The sequence below is a fragment of the Chrysemys picta genome, chromosome 1 (genome assembly GCF_011386835.1).
Source record: "Chrysemys picta bellii isolate R12L10 chromosome 1, ASM1138683v2, whole genome shotgun sequence".
NCBI lineage: Eukaryota > Metazoa > Chordata > Testudines > Emydidae > Chrysemys > Chrysemys picta.
The window spans coordinates 106,614,391-106,630,597 of NC_088791.1; the positions used below are offsets into that span (position 1 = coordinate 106,614,391).

Sequence of the window (16,207 nt, forward strand, 5' to 3'; positions counted from 1 at the left end):
CTGTTCATCTGGAAGAACTGTATTCCAGGCTGATTTACAGTGTGTTGATTTCTGGTATGCAACAGGGCCTGGATCCACAAAGGGACTTAAGTGTTGCAATGCTCAGTGTTGTGGCACCTCGAAAAATCATAGGAACAACAATGGGATCCAGAAAGCCTGAGTTAGGTGCTTCAGCTCCCTATACAATGGATGTGGAGAGGGAGGTGCCTTAAAATTTGATCCACAAAGGCCAGCATGCTAGGCAGGAAGCCACTTATGCCAGCCAATGGGAGATGCTGATGGCTGTGAGCTAAGCCGTGGGAGGGGCCTATCTCTGCTTAGAGATACAGAAATGGGAACCTGCTGCCTGGAGTCAGGCAGCATAGGTGCCTAAGGCATTTTTTTTGGGAATGAGTTAGGTGCCTACCTCACTCTGCAGAAAATGGCCCAATCAGAAGGTGGTCATGGTGCTGGTGCCCACCTTATACCTTTTAGCCCAGTGGTTAGACCACTCATCTGGGATGTGGAAGACCTAAGTTTAATTCCCCTGTTTCTCCAGAGGGGAGAAAGGGCTTGAACAGGCATCTCCCACCTCTCAGAAGAGTGTTCTAGCCACTGAGGTAAGGGATGCTCTGAAGTGGGGCTCCCTCAGTCTGGCCTGTTGAAACTATTCCACTGTGGATAAATATGAAAGAGTAATTGGAGAAGGGGACTGAACCTGGAGTCTCCCACCTCCCCAATGGGTGCCCTAACCACTGGACTACACAGTCATTCTCACTCCCTCTCTCTGACCCAATAGCTATTAAGTATTTATCCACAGTGGAACAGTCACCTTGCTATTGCACTACGAAATATTGGACACCTCTGTTCTTGAGCTCATTAGGGAGGTGCTGGCAGCAGCAGTGTTTCCTTGGTCCTGCCTTATAAGCTAGAACCACACGCTGCACCCCTCATGAAAGGGAAGGAAGCGGGGGTCAGGCCAACAGCTTCTCAAAGAAATAAAAAGTAGGGTGGGGGATATTAGGGTGGGGTCTGGTGAGGAGGAAGATGGAAGGGGAGGAAGGAGATATCAGTAGGTTTTCTGTGTGGTGGTTTGGTCTCATGTGCGGTTTTCAGCATTTTAATTAAGAATTTACTTTTTCAACAGTTTTATACCATTAACTTCAGTGGAATCACTCCTGATTTAGGCCCTGATTCATGAATGTACCTAAGCATGTAATTCAGTCCATCTCTATACCGGATAGCACTTAAGCACCTGTTTGGCTTTAAGCACATACTTAAGTTCCATTAATTTCAGTGGGAAATAATAAGCACATGTTTAAAGTTAAGCATGTGATTAAGTTCTGTCCTAAATAGCGATTCCTTCCTGAACTGGAGCCTTAGACCTGCCTGAGCAGAACTGGACTCAATTCACTCATATTCCAAATCCTTATTTATTAGCCCTATTGGGTGGTATACACACATATACAAATATCAAAATGCCTGTATTAAATCGTGGCACCACCTACTGTCCTGGTAAAAATGACAGTGAGTTTGACTGCGGCAGTTTGTTCATTTATTACTAGGGTTGCCAGGCATCCGGTTTTTGACTGGAACGCCCGGTCAAAAAGGGACCTGGCAGCTCTGGTCAGCACCGCTGACTGGGCCATTAAAAGACCGGTCAGTAGTGCAGCAGGGCTAAGGCAGTCTCCCTGCCTTCCCTGGCTCTGCGTGGCTCCTGGAATGGCCGGCATGTCCCTGCAGCTCCTAGGCACAGGGGCAGTCAGGGAGGCTCTGCGCACTGCCCCCGCCCCAAGCATTGGCACCACAGCTCCCATTGGCCAGGAACCACGGCCAATGGGAGCCACAGGGGTAGTGCCTGCAGGCAAGGGCAGAGTGCAAAGCCCCCTGACCCCTCCATCTAGGGGCCACAAGGACATACCAGCCACTTCTGGGAGCTGCCTGAGGTAAGCACCGCCCAGAGCTCACACCCCGAACCCACTCCCACACCCAAATCCCCTGCCCCAGCCCTGAGCCCCCTCCTGGAGCCCGTACTGTACTCTGAACACCTCAGCCCCAGTCTGAAGTCCCCTCCTGCACCCCAAGCCCCTCATTCCAGCCCCATCCCAGAGCCCGCATCCCCAGCCGGAGCCCTCCCCCCACACCCACCCCAACCCCCTGTCCCAGCCCAGTAAAAATGAGCAAGGGTGGGGGGATAGAGTGAGCAGGGGGCAAGGTCTCAGAGAAGGGGCGAGACAGGGGCGGGGCCTTATCAAAGGGGCAGGGCAATGGGTGGTGCAAGGATGTTCAGTTTTCTCCACTCAGAAAGTTGGCAACCCTATTTATTACACAGCAATCTAAACAGTGACTGGACTGACAGACTGTTTATTGTCTTAAATAAAAATATAGCCATAACTGACTGACTACAGCACTAACCTGAACTAAGTGGATTCCTCACGGATTCTCTTCTGTAAAGTTTCTCTTTCTTTCTTTTCACTGTTCTGGAACTTGCAGGTATAAAGTTACACCTTCCTCAAAAACTAAAATACAGAATCTTTCTTTCACTTCTTCTGCTGTACTGGAACAACCAGCAGGGCTATCAGTCAACACCCAACAAAAATAAGAAACATTAGCACAAAAGAGATAAAAACTGTGTGCTGTGCAATTTACTGTGCAATCCCTTGAGCACCATGTAAAAGATCTCAAGTAAGTTAGCTTATGTTCCCACTCTTCCAGTATGACATATTTACCTTAGACATTTTGTTCGGAGTTTTACTTTATATTGCTGCAGATGAGAAATGCAATGTATGCTTCACCGCTTTACAGACTAAATATTGCTAAATTGATTCTTCTCTTTATAAACTTTTGAATTTCTGTGATGACTTGTTTTATTTTTATTGACCTTATTTAACAAGTATGCGGCACTTTACTAAATAAAAATGTCTAGGGCTTCTTGTTTTGGTAGAACACAGGGACATTGGGGTTTTGTACATATGTAATACAAGAAGCTCTCATTAAACTGTTTAAAAGAATATAGTTGTGACAATGTGTACTCTTATATTCACCACTTTTACAAGACTATGATAAATTTCATACAAAGTATGCCTTGTGAGGTTTCATTTGAAAACTCATAATTTGCTGATCATTATGTCCTGGCAAAATATGTGTGGCAACATTGAAATTTCATAACCTTACTGTATAAGACATGTTCCAAGTTTAGAAAAGCAGGCACAGACCAGTTCCTGAGAGACAAAAGGCAAATTGACACCTCAGCCGGGTGTCAACAAAAGAAAATAGACTCTCACCTGGTTAAGTGGCCATTCTTTAGCAGGAAATTTACATGTTGGCAAAGAAACAGCTGGAAGTTCCTTTCTCCCAGACTTGCTGTCTCCTGAGCCTCAGCTGGAAATGATTCTCAAAGAGGAGGAAAAGATATACAAATAAGGAACTTAGGCCCCAAATCATCTCTCCTCCCTTTCTCTCTGCCCAGGACATCCGTAATACATGGACAAGGAAAGGAGCATTGGACTGGGGAAGGGATCATGGCTGCAAAGCATCCAGCCAGTAAGACTGCAAAATCATGTGTTGAGAGAGACATTTTAATTTGAATTCACTTAGCTTGTTAAGTTAGGTATTAGTTGTGTTTTACTTTTTATTTTCTTGTAACTAATTTCTGACTTTTATACCTCATTACTCACTTATGTAATCACTTAAAATATAACTTTCTGTGGTTAATAAATTTGTTTTATCTAAACCAGTGTGTATGGACTGAAGTGTTTGGGAAACTTTATTTGAGATAATAAGATTTGTACATAACATTTTCTATTAATAAAATGACAGACTTTCTATGAACTTGTATTGTCCAGAAGGAAAGAGCTGGGCAGTACAAGACGCACATTTCTGGAGACAAGTCTGACATTGAGAATTTGCTGGTGTCACTCTGCAATGTAATTCATGGCTGGCTGGTTAAGCACTCATACACTACAGCTGTGAGTAATTTATGGGCTAGCAGCTGTGTGAGCAGGCAGGGAATGGTTGCTTTCACAGCAGAACAGTGTAAAAGGCACCCCAGGTTGGAGAACTGAGGGGACACAGCTGCTCAGCAGTCCAGAGTGCACCCTGGACAATGGCACAATAGTATTCATGAAAGATGCTAGAGTAATCATCGTTATAGAACATGACATCCTTGATTATAAGTTATCCCCAGAACAGGAAGAGTTTGGGCAGGTTTTCCCCATTACCTGCCTCCTGCCAATAGGCCTCCAATCCCACCTGGAGGATAACTTCAAGAGTTGAGAGAGAAGTTCTATCTCCGTGCTCATTGAGTGATACCTCCTTTCTCAGACTGCCAGTAAGGGTGCCAGTGGTGGGTTTTTGAAGTGGACACTTATCTCACACTGAGCTAGGCAGAGGCCACTGATTCTGTCACACACCTACTGTAGGTCACTGAATATAAAGAATCTTCAGATGATGACTTTCAGTCACTGCAGACCTGAATTAGAGTTGAACCAGTGAAGAGTGAAAGGCTTAACCATCCATACGTTGCTAAACTTAATCTGAGATATTTAAATTGACTGTTTGCTCCTAGATATCAGGAAGAGAGGAAACATGCCTTCACCCACTCAGGCTGCCAGGCCTGATGTTATTTGGGATAAATAATTCAGCATGATGAATAGCCACATTGATGAAGAGCAACAGAGGGTCCTGTGGCACCTTTGAGACTAACAGAAGTACTGGGAGCATAAGCTTTCGTGGGTAAGAACCTCACTTCTCGCATCTGAAGAAGTGAGGTTCTTACCCACGAAAGCTTATGCTCCCAGTACTTCTGTTAGTCTCAAAGGTGCCATAGGACCCTCTGTTGCTCTTTACAGATTCAGACTAACACGGCTACCCCTCTGATACTTGACACATTGATGAAGAGGCCTATGCTTTGCAGAAGACTGAGAATGGACACAGATATGGAAATAACTGAGAAAACATCATTGGATCCAAGATCAGTATTTATTCATGGATCAAGGTATCCATAGCCCCATTTCACCACATGTGAAGTGGCAAAACCAGCAGCAAAATCTTTGAACAAGAAAAAAGATGATTTTTCTCAAGTTGAAACTAGGCTATCCATTGAGATATTCTGAAGGAAAAGGAAAGAAACTCTACCCATACACCCAGAGCAATAAACAGTTCTACAACCCCTACTTATGATGACTCCAGCCCTTCTTTCAATACTAACAGAAATGTCTGCACTTTTTCAGAATTCCCAGTAATACCGAATATGGCTAAGCTGTGTTTCTGTAATGTCTGTATACCATCACAGATGACAAAGATATACGGATAGTCAAATAATATTCCCTAAATGTCCCTGTAAATTGAGCTTTAGACAATCCTCCTTTGATTGTCAGACATCACGAGGAGACCTGTAAAAGATTGAGGAGTGCAGTTTTCTTTCATCATACTCGCTGCTTTCCTTAGCTTCCTCTCCTCATCCGCTGATGGGAAGAAGGGGGCTGTCTGTCATTTCTCAGACATAGCAGGTTGAGTATTATTAGCATAGAAATGGCATCAAGAAATATATGAAAAGGCTGTTTGCTTTACCATCTCCCTGCAATTATGGCTTAACTGCTTCAATAAACAACAAAATCATTCCCCAAACACATCATTACCATTGAAAAGATTAAAATAGTCTAGCTAGCCGACAACCAACCAAACAAAAGCGCATGCAACCAACTTCTGCACCTGCACCCACATTCCATCACTTGGCTCCTGCTGGCTGAGAAATGTATATCACATTCCAGAAGACATGACAGTACCTCCCTCTCTGCACCTGAAGAGCCCTTGAGGCACTGTAGGAAGTGCAAGTAAAGACAGAGAGAAATCATTTGAAGAATTAGCAGCAAGGCTTTCATGGTATAGCCTGCCCAGAGGCCACAAAATCCCAGCTTTCCAGACAGGAGCTCAAGGTACAGGAGGGAATGCACACAAGCAGCTCCTCAGGCTTGTATAAATGGCCTAAAGTGGCCCATAGCCAGTTGAGCCACACAGGCAAAAGCTGCGGAGGATTTGCCCAGGAACACTCTGATGTGTCTCACGTTCTGTCTGCTCCTGGGGTTCTTTTAGACAGCAAATTAATGCAAAAAGATGAAAATTTTCTCCTGACCTCATTTGAATATCGAGGCCAGCCCTTGTATCCTGAGGGAATGTAAAAGCATGTGGGATGAAGATGCTGCTTGGCACAATCTGTCTTCATGAAAACACTCAACTTGTCAAAAGTCAAACGCTTGCAAGAAACTGTTCGGCCCAGATATACTTCCATTGCTTGACTGGCCATATTAAGTACATGACAAGAAGCTTAAATTGGCCCACATTATTTCACATAAATATTACTGGCTCTTTTTACAAATATTCTCTTTTATTTTTTTCTGCTTTTGTCACAGAACCTGTACAGTATTATTAAAACATTCAGACACCAGGGTGATGGGAGCAGCATAAGAACCTACTAGATTAGAATAGATTTGACAGGGCAGTTTGAAGGTAGACTCTATTTCTTGGTTACTTTCTTCTTATGTTTTACTGGTAAAGTGGTACATTTTCTGCATTTAGAACATGCTTGGGAAATGATGAGCATCCTCGGTAATGTAATGGAAAGTTTGGTTTCTCTGTTCACATGCATCATGGCCACAGTTGTTTACTCTGTTCTGATTGCACACACTTTTATTGCAGATGATGATGTGTGAATGAGAAAGAGCAGGGCTTAACCTTTATGTACCAGGATGAGTTTGTCAAACTGGCAGTTAGAGAGATAGGAAAGACAAAAAACAAAACAAAAACAAAAACCCCACCCACATATTTTAGATGTAAACAGAATTTATTTGATATGGAATGATTTAGAGACAATAACCAGGGAACTGCACAATAGCATTTTGCAGTCACTTTTCAGAGTTAATTATGCCAAAATGACTTCAGAAATAGATGTAAGAACTAGATACATTAAGACTTTAAGTATACTGTGTATCATTCTGGAGTGATTAAATGCAATAACCATACAATTATGGTTAAGACTTTTTTATTTGTGCATTTTCAAAGATGCACTAATTATTTTAAAAATATTTTCCCCCTCATAATCTCAATATAGGGCAGAGTTAAATTTGTTTAAATCTTAATGATGTATTCCCATACCTTCATAGATTCCAAAGCCAGAAAAGGACCACTGTGACCTCCTGTAAAACACAGGCCATAGAGATTTCCCAAAATAATTCCAAGATCATATCTTTTAGAAAAAACCTTGATTTAAAAATTGTCAGTGATGGAGAATCCACTACAATCCGCTGTGAATTGTCCCACTGGTTAATTACTCTCACTGTTAAAAATTTACACTGTATTTCCAGCCTCAGTTTGTCTAGCTTCAGCTTCCAGCCATTGAATCGTGCTGTACCTTTCTCTGCTAGATTGAAGAGCCCATTATTAAATATTCCTTCCCCACGTAGGTACTTACAGACCGATCAATTCACCTCGTTCCCTTCTCTTTGTAAAGCTAAGTAGAGTGAGCTCCTTGAGTCTATCACTCTAAGGCATGTCTTCTAATCATTTAATCACTCTCATGGGTGTTCTCTGAATCCTCTCCTATTTATCAACATCCTTCTTGAATTGTGGGCACCAGAACTGGACACTCTATTTCTGCAGCCCTTGCACCAGTGCCAAATATAGAGTTAAAATAACCTCTCTACTCCTACTCGAGATTCTTCTGTTACGCATCTAAGGATTGCATTAGCCCTTTTGGCCACAGCATCATGCTGCTAGCTCATGTTCAGCTGAGTATCCACCTCTGCCACCCCCAAATCCTTTTCAGAGTCTCTGCTTCCTAGGATAGAGTCCACCATCTTGTAAGTGTGGCCTATATTCTTTGTTCCTAGATATTTACATTTACAAACAGATTTTTTTTAAGTGCAAACTTTACCCTGAATTTCCTGAGTTTGGGGATAATTACAATAACCCTGTGATGTTTTATTATCCTCAGGTACTTTAATATAGTTTTTTGCCTTGAAATTTTCATTTTTGGTTTGGTTGTGCTTTTTTTTTTTAAATTGTGCCCACATGAACACTGAATAAAAAACCCCAAGCACATGCCACCATTCAACATTTTTAATGATTTGAAGATGGGTAGTATCAACCTAAAATAATTTTTTACAGATTTCCTTATAAGGGCAGATTCACCAGTAGAGCTGGGCAAACCAGACAGAGCACGCTGGTCAGTTAAGGTCAGTTGGCAGCTGTTTTGCGTTGCCAAAGCGGTGCAAAGCAGCTGAAGGTTACTGGTGAATCTGGCTCTTAAGTTGCAATTGACTTATTGGTTTAGTGGGAGGTGTTTGTGAGATTGCACTAAGTGAAGGGGGGGCCAGAGGAACCCACTTCATGAGTCCCACTACTTTAAGAATTCCTAGAGTTCCTGTGACAGTGCCCCCTGGGTGTGCAGTGGAACACCAAATATTGTGAGAGTTGTGATTAAAAAATTGCAAGAGTTGGCACCACACTTGTTTGTCCACAGCCTGTGATGCTCCGCAGGGATATTCAGGGTTGTGATGAATCTCACCACCATCTGCTCTTATCATGGAACAGTTTTGCCTGATGCCTGCTTATCTACCTGAAACCAGCAGCCTCTGTGCACAGTAGGGTGACCAGATGTCCCGATTTTATCGGGACTGTCCCGATATTGGCTTGTTTGTCCCGCGTCCCGACCGATGTGCAGTCGGGACACTGGACAAACAAGCAATTTTGACGTCCTGGAGGGACTCTCGCCCCCTAGGCTCACTTAGGGTCACCAGGGCAAGCCGCTTGGCTTCACCGCCGCCTTCAGGGCCCGGGGCCGGGAGTGCAGTGCGGAGGCTGCTCCAGCCCTGCAGCCCGCGGGGCAGTGCGGTGGGTCGGAGGCGGACACGCTCCTGCCGGGAGGGGCCGGGCCCGGCTACCTGGTTCGCCCCCTGCCCAGGTCCCCGAGCTCCCCGCGGCTGGAGAGGGGCTGTCCGGGGCTGCGGGGGCGAGTGTCCCAGCCCTGGCGGGGTGGAGCGGAGCAGCCCCTGCTGCGGGGCCGGGGCGACGGAGCCCGGGAACGGCTGGGCAGGGAGCTGCAGGAAGGGCCCGGAGCGCGGCTCGGCTGGGGGGTGCTCCAGCCGTTTTTTTTTTTTTTTTTCCCTCTCCGCCGCCGGCTTTTTTCTTCTCTGCCCCCCTCCCCCGCGGCCTTCCCCCCCCCCGTCCCGCCCCCCGTCCCGATATTTAATCTGTGGCATCTGGTCACCCTAGTCCACAGACAAGCACTCAAAAATCTCTCCTTCTCTGTGCAGGCTAGTGATAGACACTAACCCTCGAGTCCCCAGAGCATTTCCTCTGTAGTATCCAGCCCCTTCAAGTACTTGATAGGTTTCAGAGTAGCAGCCGTGTTAGTCTGTATCCGCAAAAAGAAGAACAGGAGGACTTGTGGCACCTTAGAGACTAACAAATTTGTTAGTCTCTAAGGTGCCACAAGTCCTCCTGTTCTTCTTTTTTCAAGTACTTGAGACTCTCAGAAATTACCAGATAAGCTGTCCCTGAATGGACAGAGTACACACATCTTGACTGTTACAACTCAGGCTAAGACCCTTTATAACACAGCACTGTAATTTATAGTGAAAACAAATGTTTATTAATGAAGGTTAAGATTTTAAGAGATAGTGACCAAGGCCAATAAAAACAACAGGTTACAGATAGAATATAAAATGCAATCCTAGCTCTGCACTCATTAATGGTTACCTTTCCTATTCAATAGAGTTTCTCCTGAACATTCAGCCTTCAACAGAGCTGCAGGTTTTCATTGAACTTGGATCCTGGTTATTTCATGAATACCTTCACACATGCAAAGGGGTTTCCTCAGTAAGTGCATGACACAGGGATCCTTTTTCCTTCCTCTTATACCCCCAAATTCATTGTCTTTGCACCCCAGAGACAAGAGAACTCCCTGTGGTTTTTAGTCTCTGGTGTCTTCCTGTGTTGACTTCACATTCTTGGGCTGACTTGCAAATATAGCTTCCTTGTGTTTGTGTAACCCACACACCTTGTGGGTGTGGTGTTCTGTCCCATCCAGTGGTTCTGAGACTACTTAGAGAAAACAGGAGTACTTGTGGCACCTTAGGCCTTGTCTACACTACGAGAGTAGTTCGATTTTACTTGCATCGAATTTTTGTAATCGATATTGCAAAGTCGAACGTGTGTGTCCACACTAAGGACAGTAATTCGACTTTGTGCGTCCACACTAACGGAGAAAGCGTCGACATTCGAAGCGGTGCACTGTGGTCAGCTATCCCACAGTTCCCGCAGTCCCCTCTGCCCATTGGAATTCTGGGTGTAGCCGGCAATGCCTTCTGGGTAACAAAATGAGTCGAGGGTGCTTTTGGGAAACTGTCGTCATCCGTCCATCACTCCCGCCCTCCCTCCCTGAAAGCGCCGGCGGGAAAACAGTTCGCGCGCTTTTCCAGTCATTGACAGCGCGGACGCCACTGTACTCCGAGCATGGAGCCCGCTGCGACCATCGCTGCAGTTGTGGCCGCTCTCAACGTCTCGCAGCTTATCATAAAGGTTTCCCTGAGGCAGATGCAGAAAAGTCAGGCGAGGAGGCTACGGCACCGCGGTGATGTCCTGAAGTCTGAGAGTAGCACAGACCTGTCAGAAAGCAGGGGACCCAGCGCCGAGGACATCACAGTGGCAATGGGTCATGTTGATGCCGTGGAACGGCGATTCTGGGCACGGGAAACAAGCACTGAGTGGTGGGACCGCATAGTGCTGCAGGTCTGGGATGAATCCCAGTGGCTGCGAAACTTTCGCATGCGGAAGGGAACTTTCCTGGAACTTTGTGAGTTGCTGTCCCCTGCCCTGAAGCGCAGTGACACCCGGTTGCGAGCTGCACTGAGTGTACAGAAGCGAGTGGCCATAGCCCTCTGGAAGCTTGCAACGCCAGACAGCTACCGGTCAGTCGCGAACCAGTTTGGGGTGGGCAAATCTACCGTGGGGGTTGTTGTGATGCAAGTAGCGAAGGCAATCGTTGATGTACTGCTGCCAAAGGTAGTGACCCTGGGAAACGTGGAGGCGATCATAGATGGTTTCGCAGCGATGGGATTCCCAAACTGCGGTGGGGCCATAGATGGAACTCACATCCCTATCCTGGCACCGGACCACCAGGCCACCCAGTACATTAACCGAAAGGGCTACTTTTCCATGGTGCTGCAAGCACTGGTGGACCACAGGGGACGTTTTACCAACATCTACGTGGGATGGCCAGGCAAGGTTCATGACGCTCGTGTTTTCAGGAACTCTGGTCTGTTTAGACGGCTGCAACAAGGTATTTACTTCCCGGACCACAAAATAACTGTTGGGGATGTGGAGATGCCTATAGTCATCCTCGGGGACCCAGCCTACCCGCTAATGCCCTGGCTCATGAAGCCCTATACTGGCGCCCTGGACACTGAAAAAGAACTCTTCAACTACCGGCTGAGCAAGTGCAGAATGGTGGTGGAGTGTGCTTTTGGCCGTCTCAAGGGGAGATGGAGAAGCTTACTGACTCGCTGTGATCTCAGCGAAACCAATATCCCCATTGTTATAGCAGCTTGCTGTGTGCTCCACAATCTCTGTGAGAGCAAGGGGGAGACCTTTATGGCGGGGTGGGAGGTTGAGGAAAATAGCCTGGCTGGTGATTACTCACAGCCAGACAGCCGGGCGATTAGAAGAGACCAGCGGGAAGCGCTGTGCATCCGGGAGGCTTTGAAAGCAAAGTTCCTGAGTGAGCAGGGTAACCTGTGACTTTATAGTTTGTGTACTGAGAAGCTAAACCTGCCCCCGTTTCTTTACCCAGGTAATGTTGACTATCCTATCCAGTTACATACCGCCTTCACCCCCCCTCCAACACACGTGTCGAAATAAAAATAGTTCTACTTTGTTAAAGCACACCGTTTTCTTTAATACTGTTTTCGCGGGAATTTTTTAAAACTGGGACGCAGACTGTGGTGCGGAGCGGGTGTAGTGTTGTGACGCGAATGCAGCTTCTAAACTCAAGGATTGACAGGCTCCGCTGCGGTGGGATGCTTGTTTCAACGGAGCCTGTCACCCCTCCTGATCGGGACTGTGTGTATGGGGGGTCTATTTGACTTTGTGGCAGGGGGAGGACGGTTACAGATCCCCTGCTGTGTGGCTCTGTGATCCTGCCTAAGGACCGGCGCTCAAGATCTGTAACTGCCCTCCCCCGCCACAAAGTCACAGAGCAACCCCCCCCCCCAACATAACATGAAAACAACCTCCCAGACTAACCGGGGTAACTAGTCACTGCATCACTGCACTGTGTATGTGCCCTGCTGCTGTGCCTGCCCCCGACTATGTACCCTGCCAAAGGAGACTGTCCTGTCCAATTACCAACCCCCTTTCCCCTCCTCCTCCAAAAGAACATGATTGAAACAGTAGTTAACAGAAACGAATTTTTTATTATCAACTACACATGGCATTGGGAGGTGAAACTTGGACGTGGGCTTCTGTCAGGCGGGAAGGAAAGAACTTTTCAAATTTTGGGAAATGAGAGCCTTCTGCTACTAGAGCTCTCTGCAGGGGTGGAGTGAGAGTTAGCAGGGACTCTGCCGCCTCTCCTTCTTTGCACTTTGGGTGAGGTGGGTATGGGACTTGGTGGCGGGGGAGGGCGGTTACAGATGGACTGCAGCGGGGCTCTGTCCTCCTGCCTCCGTTCCTGCAGAACATCCACAAGGCGCCGGAGCGTGTCCGTTTGCTCCCTCAGTAGTCCAAGCAGCGTTTGAGTCGCCTGCTGGTCTTCCTGCCGCCACCTCTCCTCCCGATCCATGTTGGCTTGGTGCATTCGGGTCAAGTTCTCCCGCCACTGGGTCTGCTGTGCTGCCTGGGCTTGGGAACAGGCCATAAGCTCAGAGAACATGTCCTCCCGTGTCCTCTTCTTCCTACGCCTAATCCGCGCTAGCCTCTGGGAGTGTGATTCCAGGCTAGGTTGTGAGACAGTCGCAGACGGGGCTGTGGAAATGGGAAAAAGGGAGTGAATTCCTAAGAAAGATAAATGTAGTTGTGAACAAAGAACATAGTCTTTCTCTGTGAACAAGACCATGCACAGCACCTTTCACATGCGCACTCAGCACAAGGTCGAATTCTCGGCCTTCGCATTCAGTGCCTGGGGTCTTGAACAGCACATTTGAGAAGCGAGGCAGCACAACGGAATTTCTGTTGCAGGCAGACATGGTAAGCCGTACACTTGTGGCAGTTTAAAACTTTTATATTACCACTGGCCTCATTTCACATTTAAATCAATGTCAGTCCCTGCTGCCAGCAATCCGGCAAGCGGGAACTCTGCCCCTGTCCCACCCCCTCGCGGCTGTCCCCGGGAACGATCCCTTTCGGCTGCCCCTCTCCCGCCTCCACCGCGTGGCTGCAAACCAGCGGTTACAGTTCTGTAAAGGAACGGGAAAGCAGTCCCAACACTAACATTCCCCTACCTAATTAAAAGCAGGTCACCATGGCCGACATCACCCTGATGAGGATCTCCGAGAGCGACAAAGAGAGAATGCTCCGGGAAAGCCTCCAAAGACCAGGGCCGTATGCCGCCCTGCTGTGCAGAGCAATGATCCCGGAGTACTTGATAATCTCGTGGCGCGGCAACGTGTCGTACTTCGGAGGACCCAATAAGGCCGCTCTCCCCAAGAACCTCATGCAACGGCTTTCAAGTTACCTCCAGGAGAGCTTCATCGAGATGTCCCAGGAGGATTACTGCTCTATCCCCGGACACATAGACCGCATTTTACTGTAGCTGCAGTAGCAGGGAATAAACAGTAGAGCGGCTTGTGCAGGACAATCACTGAAAACCGGACATTGCTAGATTTCTTTTCAAAACTTGCACTGCCCCTTACTAAACCGTTAAGCGCCTAGGGCACACTAATCATGAACAACCCATTCTTTTAATTGTTAATATTCCTGTTTTGTTAAAAATAAATGTTTAGATGTTTACAACACTTACTGGCTGATCCTTCACCAGATTCTGTGTCCGGGGTAATGGCTGGGGACGCTTCGTAGGGGATCTCTGTAAGGGTGATGAAGAGATCCTGGCTGTCGGGGAAATCAGCGTTGTGAGAGCTGCCGACTGCCTCGCCCTCCTCATCTCCTTCCTCATCTTCCCCGTCCCCTAACATGTCCGAGGAACCGGCCGTGGACAGTATCCCATCCTCAGAGTCCACGGTCACTGGTGGGGTAGTGGTGGCGGCCGCACCGAGGATGGAATGCAGTGCCTCGTAGAAACGGGATGTCTGGGGATGGGATCCGGAGCGTCCGTTTGCCTCTTTGGTCTTCTGGTAGCCTTGTCTCAGCTCCTTGATTTTCACGCGGCACTGCGTTGCATCCCGGCTGTATCCTCTCTCTGCCATGTCTTTAGAGATCTTCTCGTAGATCTTTGCATTCCTTCTTTTGGATCGCAGCTCAGAAAGCACGGACTCATCGCCCCACACAGCGATGAGATCCAAGACTTCACGATCAGTCCATGCTGGGGCTCTCTTTCTATTCACAGACTGCACGGCCATCACTGCTGGAGAGCTCTGCATCGTTGCCAGTGCTGCTGTGCTCGCCACGATGTCCAGACAGGAAATGAGATTCAAACTGGCCAGACAGGAAAAGGAATTCAAATTCAAATTTTCCCGGGGCTTTTCCTGTGTGGCTAGTCAGAGCATCCGAGCTCGCACTGCTGTCCAGAGCGTCAACAGAGTGGTGCACTGTGGGATAGCTCCCGGAGCTATTAGCGTCGATTTCCATCCACACCTAGCCTAATTCGACATGGCCATGTCGAATTTAGCGCTACTCCCCTCGTCGGGGAGGAGTACAGAAGTCGAATTAAAGAGACCTCTATGTCGAACTAAATAGCATCGCAGTGTGGACGGGTGCAGGGTTAATTCGATGTAACGGCGCTAACTTCGACATAAACGCCTAGTGTAGACCAGGCCTTAGAGACTAACAAATTTATTAGAGCATAAGCTTTCGTGGACTACTGCCCACTTCTTCGGATGAATATAGTTGTCTTACCAACTCTGAGAGGCCAATTAAGTAAGAGAAAAAAAACTTTTGAAGTGATAATCAAGATAGCCCAGTACAGACAGTTTGATAAGAAGTGTGAGAATACTTACAAGGGGAGATAGATTCAATGTTTGTAATGGCTCAGCCATTCCCAGTCCTTATTCAATCCTGAGTTGATTGTGTCTAGTTTGCATATCAATTCCAGCTCAGCAGTCTCTCGCTGGAGTCTGTTTTTGAAGTTTTTCTGTTGTAAGATAGCCACCCGCAGGTCTGACATTGAATGGCCAGACAGGTTAAAGTGTTCTCCCACTGGTTTTTGAGTATTATGATTCCTGATGTCAGATTTGTGTCCATTAATTCTTTTGTGTAGAGACTGTCCGGTTACTACAAGCTATCAGGAACAGTATCCCCGATAATGTCACAGCTAACCTGGTGGCTGAACTTTGTGACTTTGTCCTCACCCACAACTATTTCACATTTGGGGACAATATATACCTTCAAGTCAGCGGCACTGCTATGGGTACTCGCATGGCCCCACAATATGCCAACATTTTTATGGCTGACTTAGAACAATGCTTCCTTAGCTCTCGTCCCCTAACACCTCTACTCTACTTGCGCTACATTGATGACATCTTCATCATCTGGACCCATGGAAAAGAAGCCCTTGAGGAATTTCACCATGATTTCAATAATTTCCATCCCACCATCAACCTCAGCCTAGATCAATCCACACAAGCAGTCCATTTCCTGGACACTACTGTGCTTATAAGCGATGGTCACATAAATACCACCCTATACCAGAAACCTACTGACCGCTACACTTACCTACATGCCTCCAGCTTCCATCCAGGACATACCACACGATCCATTGTCTACAGCCAAGCTCTAAGATATAACCGCATTTGCTCCAATCCCTCAGATAGAGACAAGCACCTACAAGATCTCTATCAAGCATTCTTAAAACTACAATACCCACCTGCTGAAGCGAAAAAACAGATTGACAGAGCCAGACGAGTACCCAGAAGTCACCTCCTACAAGATAGGCCCAACAAAGAAAATAACAGAACACCACTAGCTGTCACCTTCAGCCCCCAACTAAAACCTCTCCAGCGCATCATCAGAGATCTACAACCGGTCCTGAAAGATGATCCTTTACTCTCACAGATCTTGG

General features: G+C 47.0%; 1 protein-coding gene across 1 annotated transcript; it reads right to left on the reverse strand.

Moving 5' to 3' along the window:
• Nucleotides 1–12,253: 12,253 nt before the first annotated feature.
• On the reverse strand, nt 12,254–15,008 carry LOC135975361 (uncharacterized). Its single transcript, XM_065566061.1, has 2 exons — nt 13,994–15,008; nt 12,254–12,999 (listed from the first exon to the last, which is right to left on the reverse strand). The coding sequence occupies exons 1-2, from the start codon at nt 14,568–14,570 to the stop codon at nt 12,524–12,526; spliced, it is 1,053 nt and encodes a 350-aa protein (XP_065422133.1). The 5' UTR covers nt 14,571–15,008; the 3' UTR covers nt 12,254–12,523.
• Nucleotides 15,009–16,207: the final 1,199 nt, after the last annotated feature.